General features: G+C 43.1%; 1 protein-coding gene across 1 annotated transcript in view; it reads right to left on the reverse strand.

The window, feature by feature from the left end:
* The window catches only part of SLC9A2 (solute carrier family 9 member A2), an 89,942-nt gene extending 72,591 nt beyond the window's left edge, over nucleotides 1–17,351 (reverse strand). Inside the window, exon 1 of the mRNA XM_070573376.1 lies at nucleotides 16,789–17,351. Within this exon, the coding sequence (XP_070429477.1) occupies nucleotides 16,789–17,083 (295 nt within the window). The 5' untranslated portion in view covers nucleotides 17,084–17,351. The remainder of the gene's footprint in view (nucleotides 1–16,788) is intronic.
* Nucleotides 17,352–20,652: the final 3,301 nt, after the last annotated feature.

Consider the following 20,652-nt stretch of genomic DNA (forward strand, 5'->3'; position numbering starts at 1 on the left):
AAGAGTATGTCACCATTTTTCTTTCTTTCTTTCTTTCTTTTTTTGTGAGGAAGATTGGCCCTGAGCTAACATCTGTTGCCAATCCTTCTCCTTTTGCTTGAGGAAGACTGTCCCTGAGCCAACATGTATGCCAATTTTCCCCTATTTTATGTGAGATGCCACCACAGCGTGGCCTGACGAGTGGTGCTAGGTCTGCATCCAGGATCCGAACCTGTGAACCCTGGGCCACTAAAGCCAAGCACACAAACTTAACCACTACGCCACTGGGCCGGCTCCTCTTTCTTTCTCTTTTTGTACTAGGATCACATTCTAAGAACGGTATATTAACTTGACAAATTCCTACCGATTCTGAGTGCATAAGTATCGCGATCCACAGACTCAGCTCCCTGACATATAACCAGGTATAAATACTGGAAACAAAATTTCATGCAACATGAAAAAGTCTGGACCAGAGACTGCAAACTGGCAGGCCACCGGCCATTACGGCCTATACACCTATTTTGTTTGGCTTATCTGGTGTTTCTGAATATTGAGCTACTCTTCAGAAACTGAAAGTTTTCACATTCTTCTGTCTGGTGTATCTTGACAGGTCAGCAGACTGCGCCCTCTGTCCCCACTCACGCCAATTTGTGCAAGGTGGCAATCAGCCGGGCAGGGGTTCCTCCAGTCAGGGCAGGTGCTGGTTCTGCAGCTCGCCTGCCAGCTTCCTGCTCCCCATCCCCCACCACCCTCCCCCCATCTCATGGGGCACGCACACACACTGCTAGGCCCATACTGTCTGCTACCCGTCTGGACCTCAAGTCCAAAAGCCAATCTTCAGATGCTACTGAGACTGCAGTGGACACTGGGGTGGGGGAAGCTTCCGTTCTGTTTCTCATCACTGTTCTTTTTACACTCCTGACTTCAAATCTGAACCACAGCAATGAGAACACAACTTAGGCACTGGGATTCCATGAATTACAGGACTCGCCTCCCATCACTTAAGTAAATGAATGAGGACTTAGCTCCTCAGGGGCTGGGGCTGCCTCCCTGTCTCTTCTGGGCCCCATGGCTGGGTTCTGTCAACGGTGCGAGTTCTCTGACAGGTCCTAGGCAGCACACAGATTTGGTGAGTTCACGTCTGCAGGCTGAGAGAATTTAGAGGCTACACTGCCAGGTTGGGCGTTTCCTCCTCATTGGAAACAGGTGAATGCTAATCTGATCCCTGAGCCAGGGCTGGGCACAGGATTTGACTCATGCCCTTGCCTTATTACCACCTGCATTAAAATCCTTTCTTCAATCTCAGCTTCATCATTTCTATTCCAGGGCCATCAGCAAGATAACATCAATTCTCAGTATATATTTTTCTCCCCACAAGAAGTTGGGCCCAAAGAATTAGCCTACATCTAATGAGCTGGAAAAGTATTTTTGCTGGGGAAGACTTGCAATCATCCATAAGTAGAAATTTCCTATTAGATCTTAACTAGCATCCTTGTAATTACTCATGACAACTTAAAGTTGTAAGTGTATGTGTGGGTGTGTGCAGCAGTGTGCATCACACATGCAGACTAATACACACACACAGAGTCATCCATAAACCCTGCTAGTTCATGGCGCTTCAAGAAAGATGCTGTATCCATGGTGACAGGGAGTTTCCTGTCATACAAACAGACACATCTCCTGGTGCCAAAGGCACAGGTGGCCGGAGAGGCTGCTCTCAGGAATTTGATATGAAGAAAAAAGACCATATCTGTCTGGATTTCAAGGAAAGTCACATATTGAAAAAAAAAGCAAGCTATCCCATCAAATGATAGAAAGAGTTCTTTGGTTCCACACTTGGAGTTGTTCTATAGGAACCACGCTCTAAGCAGGAATCAGGGGCCTGGGAAGATGCTCCTGGCACAAATCCTGAGGCTCACAGCGACCTGCAGGGTGAACAAACAGGCCCAGAGTCTCTCAGTTTTCTGCTGTCCGAATCAACTTTGGGCAGGCCAGTCACAAGAGAAGTTCTCCTGGCTTTAAAGAGGCTGAGCTACAGCGGTGAGCACACGAGGCACAGTGCGAGATGAACAACTCCACTGATGCTGCTCCCATCTTGGATCTAATAGCATCTCTATATTCCTCCAACATCTCTGCAAAATCTATTCCAATGAAGTGACAATCACAGGCTACGGCTGCTAGATGGCTACTTCTGTAGTACAAAACTCACTATTTTTCAAGGAATTTTCAAAGAGATTGACATGCAAAAGACTGACTAATGAGCACCTATGTAAAGCACACACATCATAATTATTTTGCGTATTGCTCTTGTAAAAAACAAATCAATTTCTTCCTTTCCAAGATAAGTTTGAGGGAAGCCAGTGAAGAAATAGAAAATAAATAAACACTGTACTTTTCTGTAAACGATATTTCTCAGTTTTTATTTAGAGTTTTTCATGGTTTGGAACTTTACATTAGATCCCTTATCACTAACCGGCTTTCAAAAAACCAAACCAATTATGTACTCTACTGCCGTGGCGACTTCCTGCTGAAGTAGACCATCTTAGATTACTCTGTTAAAGGGTCACATTCTCCTTTCTGAAGCTACAGGTGGCACAGGCCGGGAGGATGCATTCCAAAGATGTTCAGTTCTTGCTATCCACACGCTCAGATTCTATGGCAGCCAGCAGAAGAACAACGTGAGGTTTGTGTCACGAATTTTTGCAACACACTCCGTGAGCCAAGGGCAACCAAGATGGAATACACACACTGCACCGTCCAAATAGCCCAGAAATTATAACTGGCTCATAACTGCACCCTCACTGCCCACCGAGGCAGCAACTCTGCCCTGGAAATAATAATGACATCGGATAGTTTTCTAAGCATGATTTCAGCATGTATTACGTCTGGGTGTGAAATATGTGCCTCCCCAAGCCCAGTAAGGTAATCCACAGATACCAGGGGAATTTCTAATACAGCTAGGTGGGAAACAAGATCCATGCTGTAAAATGCTGAGTGCGGCCCTTGGACACACCGAGTATTCTTATTTAGAAAAGTCTTCGACTCATGTTTCATGGGAAGCACAGCGTAAAGTCGTCACAGAACTCGTTCTGAGCCTGTCAGGACTGCAGGATGAGATTTCCCAGCGAAGGAGCCGATTCAACGGCCGTCATCTGATTCTAAGTATCTTTAACTTTATTGAGTTTCATCTCTGCGTGCCTCTCAGCCCCCACCTTTTTCTTTTTCTTCTTTTTCCATTTTAGTAACCGAAAGGTTTTGACCAAGAAAGGATTATCATTCAAGAAAGGAGATCATTCCAAGGGTAAGAACTTTCCAGTGACTAGGCATTATTTAGGAGGAATGACAGATCCAGGGAGTGGTAGGTGACTATTTCTGAATAGACCCTTTGCGCAGTCAAGCTGACAAGGGCAGGCGGGGAGCACTTGGCTGGGGGAGCGGTGATAAGGACTCTGGCGTACTGTCACCTAGAGTCGAAACTTTCCACGCAGGCCAACAGTTGAAAGCCATTTTTACTCCATCGCCCCAGGCTAGATGTTAAATCCTGGGATTTGTCTTTGAACCCATGTGTTAGTAAATGATTTATGCCAATTCTAGTTTCGTTGTTTGCCCACTGCTATCATTAAGCTGTACCACGTTATCCAGGCAGCCGACCCCACCCACCCCACCACCTTGTCTTGGAGCTTTATTTTCTGTTTGGCTTTTATTCTTTTAAGAGCCTGCCTTCTAAACAAATTTAGCACTTGCTTAAAATAAATACATCAAAGTGTAGTAAAGGAACCCACAATGGCCAGTAATCGCTACCTAATTTCATTTTTCAAATAAGTGGTTGCTAAGACTCAACTGCAGTCACCAGTGACTTACTTGGAGGGGAACTACTTGCATGCTGGTGGCTTGGGCTAACCTAAAAAACTACGCTATTTGGTAAATTACACTTATTTTCTAAACTTCCTAGAATCATAACATTTCCATTCACTTTGCTTCCTTTCTGGCTTCTGATTACCAGCTCAGTGGTCTCTGTACCTCCACATGTCCCCATCACTGCAAAGACCAAAGGGGTTTCAACGGGTACGAGGATGCACACGTCTTAAGGCTTCTTATGTAGATTCTTATGGTTCTACCTTTATCATACTTATTATGTTTCATTAAAATAATAGTCAAACCTACTAATACATTTAGCGGAAAAATGGCGGACTGGAGTCCTGCCAATTATATGCGTTTGTTCAGAGATTTGTCAGAATACTAACAGCTCCCCTGGTTTCAGTGGCCTCAAAACACAAAACTGCAACATCAAGACGAAATGAAAAGAAAAAGACAAAAAAAAAAAAATCACCGCAGAGGGAGTAAAGTCATTAAATACATAAATTAGCTATCTTATCAACCCTTAGCGCTTGTGAGCTGAGCTTAAGAGTGTGAGCCCATGAATGAATGCCAACAGTAAAACAAAACAAAATAAAGACTCTTCTGAGAATGAAAATAGATTACAGATGCAGATTACAACTGAAAATATCACACAGTATTGAGCTTGTAGACATCAGTAGCGTTAGCTGTGTGCATTCTCAGCTCCACAGAGGCACACCTCTCAGAAACACCAGACCCTGCCCCCAGAGCCTCTCCTTGAAGAGGGAGGGACGTGAGCACACAGCCCGCAGACCAATAAAGAAACAATCACACGTCAGACAGTGATAAAAGCATTGAAGAAAGTAAGCCTGGGCACCAGGGCACAGAGAGATGGAGGCAGGAGCTATTTCAAGCAGGCAGCCGTATTTTCGAATTCCCTTAAAAATGTGAGCTCCTCAAGCTAGAGGCAGCATCTTCACACTCTTCCAGACAACTCACAAGAGAATACACAAAGAAAAATGCCATTCTCCTAAGAGGACTAACTGACACTCAGAGTGAGGACATCTCTACCAACCCTGAGGACCAGAAATTCCAACCAGATAGAAAAGCAGAGGCCACAATTTCTCATTATCATTTCTCGTCATTGTTTTAGTGTTTAGTTAGAGAAAATACACCCAGCAATGTGTGATTCTGCCTTAGAATACAGGTGATGAAGAAAGCCAGTTAACAGTTTTAAAATAGCAATAATTACTTTTGGCAGCATTTTGCTGTAAATTTCTTTCCTACCTAGTTCCTAATAAAAGTCCATTTGGACAAAAAGTACAAGGGGACTTGGAAACCATCTGCTGAAAACCGCATCTCTCCTGCCTGTGCGTGAGTTGACATGTCTGGGGACTGATGACACTGAGTAGAGACCCAGCAGCTCAGGGGATCAGCAGGACGGTCCAGAAGAGGGCCTGCTCCCATGGGGGGTCTCCCCTGCCTGGGAGCCCCGCGTGCCGAGCCTTCTCTGCTGCCCTCTACCTATTAGGTCCGGCTGCTGGCCCTTCAGCATCCCATCAGGAACTGGGATAAAGCAACGAGTCTGCACCACCTTTCATTTTCCTTGCAAACTAACTTAAAAAGGCAGGAAGATGATTTTTAAATTTATGCAACACTGGAAACCCAAATATGTATGACATAGAGAGAAACCTACACATGACAACAACAGCAGGAGACAGGAACTAGACAATCTGACAACTTGCTACGGAGCAACTGGGCAAAATAGACTTTCATGGTATAATGCTATTACGCTTTGGGGAAGGAAGCAAGACGTCTGTTCTCATCCAAGGGCTGACCAGATTTGCAAGGCCTATAAGATAGCAAGTTTTCTAAGTGCATTAACTTCATCCTCACAACAACCTAATGAGGAAGCTACTATTATTATCCCATTTTACAGATGAAATAACTGTTAGAGAAGTTTATTAACTCACCCAACATCCACAGCTAAGAAGTGTCAGAGCTGGGATTTTGGACTACAGAGCTTAAGTTAGCACTCCAAGTATACATAATAATAGCATATGCACGATAAGTACAGTGACCAATAAATTATCATCCAAACTAGGATATTTGAGAGTGAAAGGGCATACTATTGATTGATATGTTGCTAGGACAGAAATGTAAACCATGGATATAATGGACAAACCAGGAGGTATGGTTACCTTAATTACCATATGATTAAATTGAGATGAAACAAAAAGTGTCTCTAAATATTCATTTACTCAGTAATTATTTATTGAGTACCTACCACACGTCAGGACATAGAGTATCTATGTGTTCTAGACAGTAAGCCAAAGAGATAAGAGTGCCTTCTCTCACGGAGGTTACGCCCTGATGAATGTCATTTATGAGTGCATGTGTGCGTGTGCAATTCAATGTGTGTATGGCTGTGCAACAGTGAAGCAGATTAAACAGCTTTCCTTCTGTAAATCTGTTGGGGTTGAACTTTGGCCTATCAAAATTTACATGGTAGCCCAAGTTATATGTGTTGAACCTTTAACCTATGAATTCTTAACATGTCAAATATATATATTTCAAAAGCATTAGAACTCTACATTCTCTAAGGTGTGGATGGTGGAAAAGACTAGACTGAGATTTAGACATCTAGACTCAAGTTCCAGCAGATACCACTTAGGTGTTATCCCACCTTGCCTTTTCCTTAGCTCTTTCTGTCCTATCCAGCTTCCAGAGTTGTTGGGAGGTCCTGCAAATCTTAACTTTAGAGTCACAATTTGCTTTCATATATTATTTCAGTGGTCCACACAGCGCTCCTGCGAAGTAGGCAGGGTGTTCTAATCATTATTGCCTGATTTTACAATGGAAATCTGAGACAGTCAAAATGAGGTCATAAGGGTCGAGCACAAGATTCAAGTGCAGGCTTGTGGCTCCAGGTTAAGAGTGGGTGACCCAGGCACATCCAGGCACTCTGGAGACCACAGACAGATAGCTAGAACTTTACTCTCCAGGAGAGGTAGGGTGGCAGGGTGAGACACAGCGGAGTGATGAAGGACACTAGCCGAGGACCCCATCTCTACCACTTAGCAGCTGTGATGCCGTGGACAAGCTACTTAAGCTCTCTAAACCTGTTTCCTCATGTATCTCTTAAAACTGGGAATAATCACGGTGCCTACCTCCCAGGGTGACTGCGAGGACTAAATAAGACGATGGGTGTCAAGCACGTGGCCCAAATACGTGGTATGGGATAAAGCTCTGTCTTTACTAGCTATTATTATTTTACTAAAGAAACCGTAATAGAGGGATTACCCAGTCTCACCCATCTCCACCCTCCAAGGCCACAATACAAGACTTCACTCGGTTGCATTACACTGCTCAGGTTTCCCAGCCTGTGGATCCCCGGGAAACAAGCTCAGGAATAGGGAGGAGCAGGATTGCCAGTGGCGGAGTCGCAGAAATACGGCAACAGAATTGTTTTGCTGCCTTGTGACTCCATGAGGAACCTTCTGTGGATAACAAAACCTCAAAACTTCTTTAGAGTGCTTTCATATGCAGGGTGGGCATGGGAAACCTGGTTCATTTTCAGTTGAAATTTCTAAATATAATTGTGAATTTGATTTTTCTTTTCTGTCTTTCACATGTGAGTTTCTGTATGCCAACACTAAGCAATAACATGAAACTCACATTTAAAATATGATTCTGCCACAGCCGCATGGAGAGCTCTTAGAGGAGTTCTCGTGCCCTCCCCTGTATTACTGGAGAGAGGGAGGAATACACACATCTTCAAACAAGGGATGAACTTTAAAAATCAAGATTAGAAAGGCCTTGGACAGTGATTTGCAGGATTGTTGCAGGAAGTACATCAATTATGATTCATTACATTTAAAGATGTAATTGCAAGAGAGTAACCTATAATTTTGCATGTCTCATTTAGAATGACAATAAGCCCCTGTCTACGCATCACTTTAATATAATAAACACATGCTTCTCTTAGCTTAAGTTCCTTTTGCTATAAAAGTAAAATCTTTGTTATAAATGATTTCCTCCACTACAGAGTATCTCATATTATCCCTACGGAGATATTAAACAGATGGAGCTGATATCCAGCCCTGCTTCTACTAATCAAATGCAGGTACCAAGCAGATGAAGACTTGTCAGGTCACAAGACAAAGTTAATGGCAGAACTGGAATTGCAACAGGGTCTTCCTACTTCTAATCTGGGGATAGCTTTTCCAAAACTTAGGTCCAATAATTCTTCAACTGCTGACCTATTTCTCTTCTATCGGAGCATGAAAACGTAGAAGATAAAACAAAGGGAGAATAGTCACACCTCCACATCCTGCAGATAGACAAACTAGGAAAGTAGGTACTATTTTCACCTTAAACAGAATCCATTACAATATTCTACTAATATCATAGAACATAGTCATGGAGTTTAAACATTACATAGAAAGCATTTCTTTAAAAAGGTGGCCACGGAGCCATCCAACAACGTGGACACAGATAGAGCCTCCTCTCATTACAAACATATAATATTAACAGGTAGCCATGTTCAAAATACAGGAAAATGTCTAGGAAGCCAGAAACAAGGAGAAAAATCAAAGCAAGAGATGTCAGTAGGATTTCAAGCCACCGTGAACCAGGGTGATACCACACAAGATACCTGCCTCATGGGCTAGGACCTGACATTGGAACACTTACATGAGCACAAGAAATCTGACCTCAGACCAGTAAGGGAAGGACTCATGCATAAACTCCTGAGCCTCAAAGGGCTACTTTATCATAAGTAAATAAAAAGTAAAAGATGCATATAGCCAGAGAAAAATGGAAGGAAACCTATCAACTCTTTATGGCCTTGGGCAGAGGGAAAACTCACCTGTGAAGTAAAAAATTCCCGGTCTACATCACATACAGGTATAAGGTCGATTACAGTACTTGCATCATATGGGAAACCTAAACGAAGAACCAACTAAAACCAAGCTAATACTAAAACCCAATCACTGAAACCCGGGGTCTCAGCAAGAACACTCAAAACTATTTTGTGAGAACCTCTCACAACTTAAGGAAAACAGACCACTACCAAGTAAACATCCTTTGCTGAAGCTAAGCTTACAAGAGAAAATATAATCCATAAAGGAAGTAAATATCCGAAAGGGAAAGTCAGTAAATGTGGTAAACATAAGAAGTAGCAACCTAACAACTAAAAACAAAAGAAAAGTCTGGAAAAAAAAAGACTATAAAATGAATATAGTTTAAGTAAATTAAAGAATGAAAGGAGGAATAAAAACTATAATTAAACAGTAGAACACTACAAAAAAAATGCAGATAGACTTGAAAAAGAACCAAAAAAGCTTAAATGACATAATTAAACATAATTAAAATCAAAAGTCCAATGAGTAGGTTAACCACAGATTAGAAACCCACTGAGAGTAATATGGTAGGCTGGAAAAAAATCTGTTAAAATCACCAAGAGATATAAGGAAACGGAAAAGAGGCTAAAAATATGAACCAGCAGATAAGAAATATGAAAGCATAACAAGTTCCAAGCAAGAAAAATAAAATAAATCCATATACAATGAGGAAAGAGCACACTATCAGAAATAACCAAATAAAAAATCTTAAATACAAGCAGAGAGAAAAGTTAGGTTAATGCCAAAGGACAATGAGGGTAAGGAGATAATTCTCCCTAGCACAAAAGAGGACAGAAAGTGATGAAATAATATCTCCCAAATTATAAGTGGAAACTCCAACCTGTTATATAATCATTCAATAGAATAATCAAAATAAAGACATTTTAAGACAAAGACCAAGAAAATTTATCATTCAAAGGCCCTCCCTGAAGTACCCAGTAAAGGACATATTTCAGTAAAAGGAAGGCAATCTGAAAGAAAAGGAGAGACAGAAGAAGTCACAATGAAAAGACCTGGTAAGCACGTTTCCAAATCTATGTAAACATTGCTTACAAAAATTAAAAACTAATTTGGGGGAAATTAAATATAAACCAGGTCTAAATTACAAGGCAAAAATTAGAATTCTGAAACAGGCAGATAGCAGTTAACTTTTTTTAAAGTTTAAGTATTATTCAGGAAAAAAATAAAACAATAATAAAAATAACAAATATTATGTTTACTATGTTCCAGGAAATTATTTTAACATTTTACATATATTAACTAATTTAATTTTCACAACAACCTACGACTTGGTACTTTTATTATCCCTATTTTACCAACAGGGCAAATGAGCCCAGAGAGTTTAAGTTACATACCAAAAATTATACAACTGCAAAATATGTAGGAAAATGTACCTGGGATGTGAGCCAAAGCAGTCTGTCCTGGCTCCTGTTAAATTAGGTAATCATATTAAAATTGAAAAGTAACCACAAAAGGGATAGAAACAGATTGTATAATAATGTAGAAAACATAAATGAAGAAAACAATTGACTAAGCCAACATACGGCAAGAAAACAAAACTAAAGACACCAAGCAAAGCACAGTAAACAGAGAACAAAGTAAATGTAAATACATCGTTACTCACAATAAACGTAATTACACTTCTTTTTAAACTACAGACATTTGAAAATTTAAATTAAAGATACAAAATCCAGCTATATGTGACTTAATGAGATACATCTAAAGGAATAGTATCCAGTTGATTTTATAGTAATGGTATAAGAAAAGATACGTCTGGAAAACACATATGTGGAAAGACATAGAGAAGGAAAAAACATATGTGCAAAAGCCAGTTTTATTTTGAACAGCAACAGTAATAAAAGAAAAAATAGACTGAGCCAGAAGAAAATTACTGAAAATAGATAAGTTAGTAACTTAATAAATTAAAGGAAGAATTTACTCAGAAGATATAACAATATTGAATTAGTTTGTACCTAATAACATAACATCAAAATATATAAAGCAAAAATTGACAAAGTTATAACAGTTATTAACTTACAATCTTAGAGGTTGATTTTAATGTACCCCAGAACCTAACAGATAAAGTAGCCTAAAAATTTGGTAACGCAATTAAAGATTTGACCACCATAATTAGAAATTTGAGCTAGTCTGTGTATGTGTGTGTCTGTATATGTGAACAGGTGCCTGCATAAAATCCTGCACCCTATAAACAGGGAATACACAATCTTTTTCAAGCAAGCATGGAAAATGCAGTTAAAAAGTGGCCACATATCAAGCCACAGAGGACATCCCAATAAATATAAAAAATCAATATCAGGCCTATCTAACCAACATGTAATAAAATATGGATAGATTAAAAAGTAACTGCATCTCCATATGTTTATTAACCAAAAACTACAATTCTAAATAATTATTGGGCTAGAATAAAAAATCACAAGGGAATTTAAAAATACTGAGAACTGAACAGTGAAAACTCTATGTATCAAAATTATGCAATGCAACTAAAGGAGAACAGAAATATACATTTCTGGCCTTAAATACATATATTGTCATTCCTCTACGATGTACCCATTTGGATCATGGGAATTCATCTTCAAAAAGAGTTTGATTTGATATTCCTATTTCAGCTCATGAGACATTCCTTTGATTTCATAAAGACCAAATTGGATGGTATAAACATTAAGTTGGTGGCTGAGCACCTTGATGAGATACACTAAGCAGTCATCTTTCCAGTTTATCACTGATATGTTGTGTTAAATTCTCCTTTCAGAATACAGATGGTTTGCTAGTTAATAGCAAAAATGATTTCACGCAATCTATTAGGAAAGTATAATTTCATTTGCATCATCTCCCTGAATTCTTTAGTCTTTAGTCCTTGCCTTTCTCTTTATTGGTATTATTATAATTCGCAATAAATGTGAATTTACATAAACCTAGAGTATCATGAATATGTTTTGTTTGTAACATAGGTTTAAGTGTCAGTTTATCATAGCTTTGAATTCAACAAGAACAAGTAACTAACCATATTTTGGAGAAATTTATGAAAGGAAAATGACTTATTAGGAGTTATGATAACTACATTATTGAAATAATTTTGTCCATTTTAATAAGACTAATGTTATTTTAGCATAAGAGCATGCCAATTTTGGAGCTCAGGATTTCATAAAAATATTTACCACAGAAATAACTGAAAATAATATTAATTATGTTTTCAACTATAAGTGTTTTTTCAGGGATTAATGACCCTTGTAAAGTGGGAATCAACATATTAGAAAACAAGTAAATTCAATAATTAATGAGCTAAGCTTTCTATTCAAGAATTTAAAAAATAATAGAATACACTCAAATAAAGTAGGATTGAGCAAATAATAGAGAGCAGAAAGTGATAAATTAGAATCCAACCAAAATCAAATTCTTTGAAAAAGTATAAAATGGATAAATTTCTGAGAATTTTGATCAAGGTAAGGAAAGGCAAAAATAACAATATTAGGATAAAAAAGTAGAGTATAAATACAGACAAAGTAGAGATTTTTAAAATCATAAAAAACAACTTTCTTCCCATAAGTTTAAAAATTCAAATGAAATAATGACTTTCTAGAATAGCAAAAATACAAATACCAAAATGACCTAAGAAGATATGGATATGCCAAATGGAACCATAAATTTTAAAGCAATTGAATCATTGGTGAAAATCTATCCACATACAAACCATCAAATTCATTTGGTTTTACAGGTGAGTTTTTACAACCCCACAAGGAACAAACAAGCTCATACAAAAGGTTCTTTGTATACTTTTTAGGTCTTCAAGACTTGTGAAAGAACTCGGTAAGAAATAAAGCATCCCATTAAAGATAAATATTATTATCATTGGTAAAGTTGATACAAAGAGTAACATTTTTTTGGTGAAAAATTATCTGCTATTATTTTTAAAGGTACGAACATATTTCTGTGATACAGTGATAAAATTCTAGAAGGCATCCGAAATGGTCCTTAGAAAGAATACGAGAAAGCTGTTGAAGTCATGTTTCAGACAGAAAAGAGAAAATGTATGGTTAGCCCAATGGGAAGAGATGGAGGCTTTGAGCCAGGAAGGAATCAGAACTCTTTTAGCTGTATTAGGAACAAACACACGCCATTAAGAAGACTTGGCTTTCGAAGTGTGTTTGAAGAGAGATGTGGTTCAAACAACAGGGAAGATCATAAGCCTCATTCACTGACTAACTAGCTGGTGAATATGCTCCAGGAAAACCAAACATGACAAAGAGAAACAGATCAAGGACAAGGATAGGTTTTTCCAGAGATCAATATCTTGCTAATTCAGGAAGATATTAACCAAAGAAACTCTCTGGTTTCCTATTTCACATTCAAGATAACCCGGAGCCCAGAGGAGAAGGCTTCATGAACAAAATTGCTTTCTGTCTTTCCCTTAAAATAATAGTACAAGTTATCTAATTTCAAGACAACAGATGGAGGGAAGTGAAAAATCCTGCATCCCAACCCCAAGTTTGAAGGCAAGGGAAATGAAGAGGGCAGGGTGAGCGCTGACACCTGGAAGGCAAGGCACATGGGCCAGCTCCACAAGACCACAAGATAAGTGAGGGGGGGGGTCTGGGGAGCCACTCAGGACAAAGAAGGGAGTTCTGTCACTTTAAACACCAGGAGACCGGTGCTGTGTCCCTGAACCTTGAACAGAAACAGAGCGCATGCCCAAGTCCACCCAGTTTAGGACGAATCCCACTGACCAGCTTCATGGCCAAGGAAATCAGAAGAGGCCATCTTAGAACACTCCAGCAAATTCTTCTCTTCTGAATTCTTCTGCTACCTATTATTGCAGGCTGTAGAACTCCATCCCTGTGTACAGGATTTACCAAGCAAAGCATGCATTTACAACTCCAAAAAAAGTCAAGTCACTCAAAATACAAAGAATCAAAATGAAAGAACAAGAGTTCACGCGTATGAGGATCTCAGTGAAAAACAAATTGGGAGATCTTTCTTGCCCAAATTTAAATTGGCTACGTTCTGTTATTTATTTCACCTACTTCACATACACATACACAACATCATTGTTGTTGTCACCATCATTTTAGGAAAATTTAAAACTTCAGACCTTTCTTTTTGACCAAATAATTAGGATGTCGATACTCCTTGATAATCAGCTAAAAGAATGAAAAGTTAAGTTGAATCATTCAACACTTGGCCAAAAATGTATTTTCCCACTTCTGACTGTAATATTTCTAGGATTATATTGTGCTTCAATCTAGAAAATCATTCTGAATTCACCATCAAGCATGATTTAAATCTCCTAGAAATGTTATTAGGGACCTCCATTTGGGGCAATGTGCTGTCCTTGTTAAATTAATCACTAGCAATGTTTCTCCATGTTCTCCGGGGGGAGGTAAGTTCAGGTACACTAGGTACACGGCATAAAAGTGTCCCAAACAGAAACCATGGCATTTTGCAGGAGTTAACCCTTCTGCTGCCTCATAGCCTCACGTCCCCCTGCACAGCTCAATTTAGCATCCTACTTAAATATGAGCAAATTAAGTCCTACAAGCAACCCCAAAATAACAGTTTTTCCAGTGCAAAAGTTAAAATAGAATTTGAATAACTAGACGACTGTTTAATGGGCTATAAAAGTGTCCCATGGTACCAGGAAAGTCTTGCCAAAGCCAAATAGAAAGTTTAGGGCCTGGGAGCCAGGGTGTGGGGGATCTCTGGGCATTTCCGGGCTCCTGAGGAACAGAGCTACAGCAGGACAGGGTTGGACTATATTCAGGAAGAACCTAGAAGACCCCAAATACCAGTTTTGGGTCTTTAAAACTACACTTTCTGCTCTCAGAACTATACCCTTCACCCCACCCATGGCAGTCTCCACTCAGACCCCTCTCTGCTCAGACCCTTCTGGCCAGGGGACATGGATGTCTGTCTGTGTTTCTGTCTCTGTGCCACCCTAGATGCAGGAAAGAAAGAGGGAAGAGTAGCCAAAGAAGTTCAGAACTTGGGGGAGGCAGACAGATGGGAAGAACAGCAAGTGCCAGGGAAGATAAATACAACTGGGTAAGAAAACTGCCAGTGGGCAAATCAGTAATGCCCAGCACTGTTCTAAGAATGTTACACATATCTACCCTCATTTAATCTTCACAACAAAACAAGCATCCAAGAGAGACATGAAGATGAGACATCGGCCAGACCTGGGTGGAATTCTGGCTCCCACACCCCAGCAAGCGAGCCTCCCCATCTCTCAGTTTCCTCCTATATGAAACGCGGTAACCATCCCTACCTGGGATGGTTGTGAAAATTAGAGATAATGAACTTAAGTGCCTACCAGCGGCTGTTATTAGTGTAATTAATCAGATTAAAATAATCAGAAGTGAAGAACAGAAGAAAGAGTTGTAATTGAATAGAAATGGCAATAAAGAAGCAGTAATGGAAACAGGGCACAAAAGCACCCACCAGCAGGCACTCACTCCGGGAGAGAAAGGGAGTGAAGAGAGCCTGCATTTGGCTCCCCACTTTGTGTGTCCCTGGGCAACTCCTGTAAACTCTCTGAGTTTCCATTTCCACCTCTACCAAGCGGGAGTGCCCATGTGGCAGGATGGTTGTGAGGACCATAGGAGGAGATGGCACCTGAGTTTATGCAAATGTGCGCATCTGCTTGGTAGAAGGGGAAGTCCAAGTCCCTTGATTCCACTTTTCAGGGGGACTTAACACTCAACGAGAAGAACCATGTCAAAGCCAGGCAATTACCGACTGCAAAATCATTAAATAGCATGTGCCTCCTTTGGTCACCATTAACAGAATCTAATTAATTCAATCTGACATTGAAGGTTCGCTTCAGGCGAAGCTCCCACAACTTCCACCCTTTAAACCATCCCTGTACCTGCTTTGTGCTTCCCTCCCAATTTATGCTTCTGTTTATTCCTCTCTGGAATGTTGTTGCCTTTCATCTCCAACTGACCATATCCTGGTCATCCTTGAAAACGCAGCTGAAATGCTGCCTCTGCATGAGGAAATGATTCCTGCCTCCCTACACTACTGCATTATCCTTCCCAAACTGCTCACCCTACCGGGCACTTTCCTGTATTATGATGGATCACTGGCGTGGATGCCCTCTCTCCCACCAAGCAACAAGCTCGAGGATGACAGGCAATGTGTCTTCTCATCCTTTATGGAGACCTGCCTCACCTTAGAACTCAGGGCCTTTCACTCGGCAAATGTATAAAACGTATGTAATAATGCAAAAATTCTTTTGACCTAATATCTTTTTTGAATCCTTACAACAGTAGTTGACATATTTTAAGATTAAAAAGTATTTGAGATACAAAGTAAAAATAATGTAAAGCACTATGATCATAACACAAGTTTATGTGGGGGGAAAAATGAAGATGAGAAAATACATTCTGAGGCTTCTGCTTTCCAAAGGAGAGTTAACTCATTAAAGGTGGACTGAAAGTGGGTTACTTATTTTTTAAAATGCATTTTGCCTCACTGGCCTCAGTCACCTAAGAAAATGCTTCCTGGAGAGGGACAGCCTCAGCCCAAAGGAAGGAGGACACAGGGCGTTCCTGACGCAGCTGCAGGCACTCAGGTGTCCCTGGTCCTCTTCCACGCACCTCATGAGTCAGGGGCGCGCCAGGGTCTGTGCCACTGCCAAGGCGCATCTCTCTCCTCCAGCATCCAGGGCTTTGACCATTTTAGCCTAGGAGCTCGCCTGCGCCTCTCTCCCCGTGGGTGAGATCAATCAACTTCAGCCTACTCGCCTCCTCCCTCAATAAACAGGCCTCGACTGTGGCAGAGGGCTGTCTCACTTGGCATCTGAGGCAGAAATAAGCAGCAAATCGCTAAGTTCCTATGGGCTAACACCTAGGGGCAATTTCAAGGCCAATGCCCGCTTAAGAACGAAAGCAGGAAACTGATCCTCCAGAGGTTCCTTTTGACCAGAAGAAGTTGCTCTATCTGTTGCCCCTGTCCTGGTCCGCGACCAGAGGTCAACTCGCCCACCCGGACATGGTCCGGGGCCTCCCCTCCCGATGGCCCCCGCCCCACCCCGCGGGTCCACCTGGCTCACCTATCTTGGCCAGGGAGGCCAGCAGGATCCACAGGGTGATCTCGAAGGGGATCTGCACGTGGGGATAATCCAGGGTGAACACGGGTAATCGACTCTCCTCGAACGGCGTCGTTCCGGGAGCCACCACGCTCGCGGGGCTGGGCGGGCTGGAGCTGGTGCCCATGGCTCTCGGCGCGTCCAGCAGGGTCTCAGCCAGGGTGCCCACCGGCCCCGCCACCTGCAGGAGCAGCAGCAGCAGCAGCGGCGGCGGCGGCGGTGGCGCCCTCAGGCTCCGCCCGGTGCCTGCCGGCTCCATGGGCTCGGCTCCCGGCGCGGACGACGAGTCGGGCGCTCTGCCCTCCGCGCGCTCAGCGCATCGCCCCGGGCAGCGCCGCCCCTCGGGCCCGCACCCTGCGGGGCAGCGACAGCCCCCCGCCGCCGCCGCGGAACCGGGGCTCTGCAGCCGAGGGGCTCGGGCCGCGCTGCGAGCGGGCACACTGCCCGGCCGGGCGCGCACGGCGACTCGAGGCCACTGCGCGGACGCGCGGCCGCCCTCAGCCACCCTCCGCCGCCGGCCGCCGGCCCATGCCCGGGGCGCGGCTCGCCGGCGCGCTGCAGGCCCGGCCCGGGTGGCCCGCAGGCGGGCGGGGGCGGGCCGGGGCGGGGCGGCCCGGCGCGAGCCGGGGCCGGCGCCCCGCGCACCTGCCCGGGCCCGCGGGCGGCGCGGAGCCCCGGTGGCCGCGGGGGCGGCGGCCGCGCTTCCCTGTTGCCAGCACAGCGCGCCAAGACCCGCCACCCCCGGAGCCAGCGAGTTCTGGGCGGACTCGCCGGGCCGGGCGCAAGGTGGCCCGAGCTGTCCCCGCCCCGGAGGCAGCGTCGGGCGTCCATCCAGTGAAGGGGCCGGCGCGCCCCACGCGTCGCGCCCTTTCCCCCGCAGGCTCCTGCGAGGGGACACCCCGGTCTGCGGGCGAGCGGGGAGGCGCCGCGGGCTCGGGTCGGGAGGAGAAGCCTGGGCCGCGGGGCGGGGGAGCCACCAGCCCAGTCGGGACACGCTACTGAGCTCTGTGGATGGTACAGAAATTGAGAAAAGCCTCATTTTGTTCCCCCTCCGAGTTATCAAATCGCGTACAAGGCATTCTCTCTGCGCGCTGAAACTCCCTGTGCAGAGCTCAGGGTTCCCACGCTCCCGCGGAACCCTTTCTTTTCCACCTTGTGCCAGTTTCGCTCATTGTCCTCACTGTCGCTTCCACTTTACTTCTCCCTGCCCCCGGTCACGGAAAAGAAAAACATCTTTCTCCGTTTTCAGGCTTAGAGGTGTACATGCCCGACAGCAACAGAAATATAATTATTTTGTGGAAAACCAGTGATTTGCCTAGCTCGGATTGACTTGCTCCGCTAATTACAGGACGGCTTGTGGTTAGGAGAGGCAAGGGGAGGAAGCGCGATTCTCCCTGGATCTAAAAGCTGGGTCTTCCAGCGCCAACCTCCTCGCCTTCCCAGCGCAGCCTCCTCACAAGGGCGTCCTGTACTTCCCCGGTGGCCGTCCTGTTGTCCCAGCATCTTTATCACCAGAAACTGAAACGAACATGATAGCAGACCAGCTGTCACTCAACCGAAACAGTTTTCCTTTCGATATTTCGGAAATAAAATCCTTTTCTTTTCTCAAATTTTTAATGTATCAAAAGATGGCTCCCCCTATTAAACACCGGGCAGTTCAACATTCAAAGCAGGTGTTTTTTTCAAAGTTCTAATACAGGGAATCTATGAGACGTCAGCAGAGGGTCCAGGAAAAAAATCCTCCACCTGAATGGAAGCGTCAGGAGCAGTCATCTTGGACCTTGACAGTAATGCAGGGACAAGTCCAGGGTAAAATGGCAGAAGGATTCCGGGAGATGACACAGAGCCTCTCAGGTAATATTTTATACAGCATCAGCGTTTCAAAAGTGCAAGAGAATTGAATGCAAGTGTGCTGTATCTTCTTAAAAAGAACCATTGAGCCATCCAAAACTCCACCTCCCCTTCTCTCTTCCCTGGAAATGTTCACTAAAGGGATGTGCATGTGCTCAGCGTTCCCTGTGAGAAAGAAGCAGCGGACAATAACTGCTCTTTTTAATTGCGTATTTCTACATGAGAGGCTCCATGCAAGGCGCTTTACTTGTATTTTCTGTTAATCATCACAAGAATCCAAATAAATCGACAGACATTCTTGTACCCATTTCGTAAGTGAAGAATTATAGACAAGAAATGCCTCAAAATGAACCAGCAAACAGAGGTACCCACGTTTACAAGTCAAAGAAGGGTCCAGAAGGAATTCATGTCAGGCCTGTCCATGCTAACACTGGTTCCATCCAACTGTCCACCCCAGGACTAGTTGCCCAAAAACTGCAGGTTATTTTCTCAGGTGCTTTTAAATAGAATAGTAGAGAATATTTTAGGAATTGTCCACAAAGCCATAGCAGAATAAAGTTTTATTTACAGTAAGTGAATAAGGCCAGTTCTGCAAGTTTAGTGAAATAATGGTAGGACAAGGGCCCATTCAGACAGTAATTTCTAGGAGTTTGAGTCATGTAAGGCTTTTAAGACTGACAGTGCATCATAAACAAGAAGATGAATGACAGATCTGTGTTTTTGGGTCCTTTCTCCCCAAGTGGCTGTAGAGAGTCCAGACTCTAGTGTCACTTTAACTTTATAAATCTGTGCTGTTGTAGTTAGAGGCTATCAACTTTTTCTTAGATATGGAAAAATTCTTTTTTGTTTATTCTTATAAATGGAAGATGAAGGACTTAGTTTAAAAAACTCTTTTCATCTTTCCCCTAAAGCAAACAAGAAAGAGTTAAATCAAACCCCAGGCTGACTAGGAGCTCAGGCTTTAAAAGTGACAACACCGCCCATTACTGTCCCGGGGAATGACTGGAGGCAAGATCATGTCTCTATGAAGTTAAAATTCTGGAGTGGCTTCTCAGGGCCATTTGGAAAGACTAAATTCCTACACTGACTTACCTGACGACCTCTGCCTTCCCCACCCACTACCTCACTCACACACACACTCACACAGACACACACACACACCCTGCCCCCCTCCTCAGTGCTCCATTTATTCTGACCAATGTTCCAGGCTCCCTCTCACCTCCGGTGCTTCGCACATTCTGTTCCCTGTGCAGGGGAGCCTTTTCTCCTCTCCGCCTTTCACCTTGTTAACTCCTCCTAGGGTCTCAGTCAAAGGTGACCAACTCAAGGAAGCCTCACCTGGTCCCTGCCTGTCTGGACTAATTAGGGTCCCCTTTTACGCCCTTTGATGTCTCCCATACCTTTCTTCTTAGCACTTAATCATTTTGCTTTTCTCTGGCTACACCGAAAGCTCCGCAAAGGTGAGGACAATCTGATTCACTCTTTTATCCTTAATTCCTAGCACTGAGCCTCGAGCACAGTGAGTGTGCACCAAGTGTGTGTTGGATGAATGGCTGTGTGCTTTGACCAGGGATTAACAGCTCTCCTGCCTTGGGGACCTGGGCTGCAGGCCTTTCTCATGGTCGCACCAGTTGCAGGATATCTATGAGAAGTTCCACACAAAATGCTTCCCTCCAATGGTCCCTGAGTCAAAATTTGAGATCTCACATCTCCTTTTTTCCTTTCTATCCAAATGATGTGGAAATCCATTCACATGACAGGATTTCTAAATATTTTCCTGCATAATAACTGCCTGATTTGAGACTGAGCTTCAGGTAGTAGTGGAGAAGTGTTGACTAGGAACTCATGAAGCCTCTCAGAGAAACTGGCAAATCTTCTCTTCTCCCTTTCATCTAAAGTGGTCTGTTAGAATTTTAATGTGTGTAATAGAATCCTCTCACAGGAGTAACTCTCCTGAATCATCCAGTCATCAGGCAG

Source organism: Equus przewalskii, chromosome 14 (genome assembly GCF_037783145.1).
Source record: "Equus przewalskii isolate Varuska chromosome 14, EquPr2, whole genome shotgun sequence".
NCBI classification, from domain to species: Eukaryota; Metazoa; Chordata; class Mammalia; order Perissodactyla; family Equidae; genus Equus; species Equus przewalskii.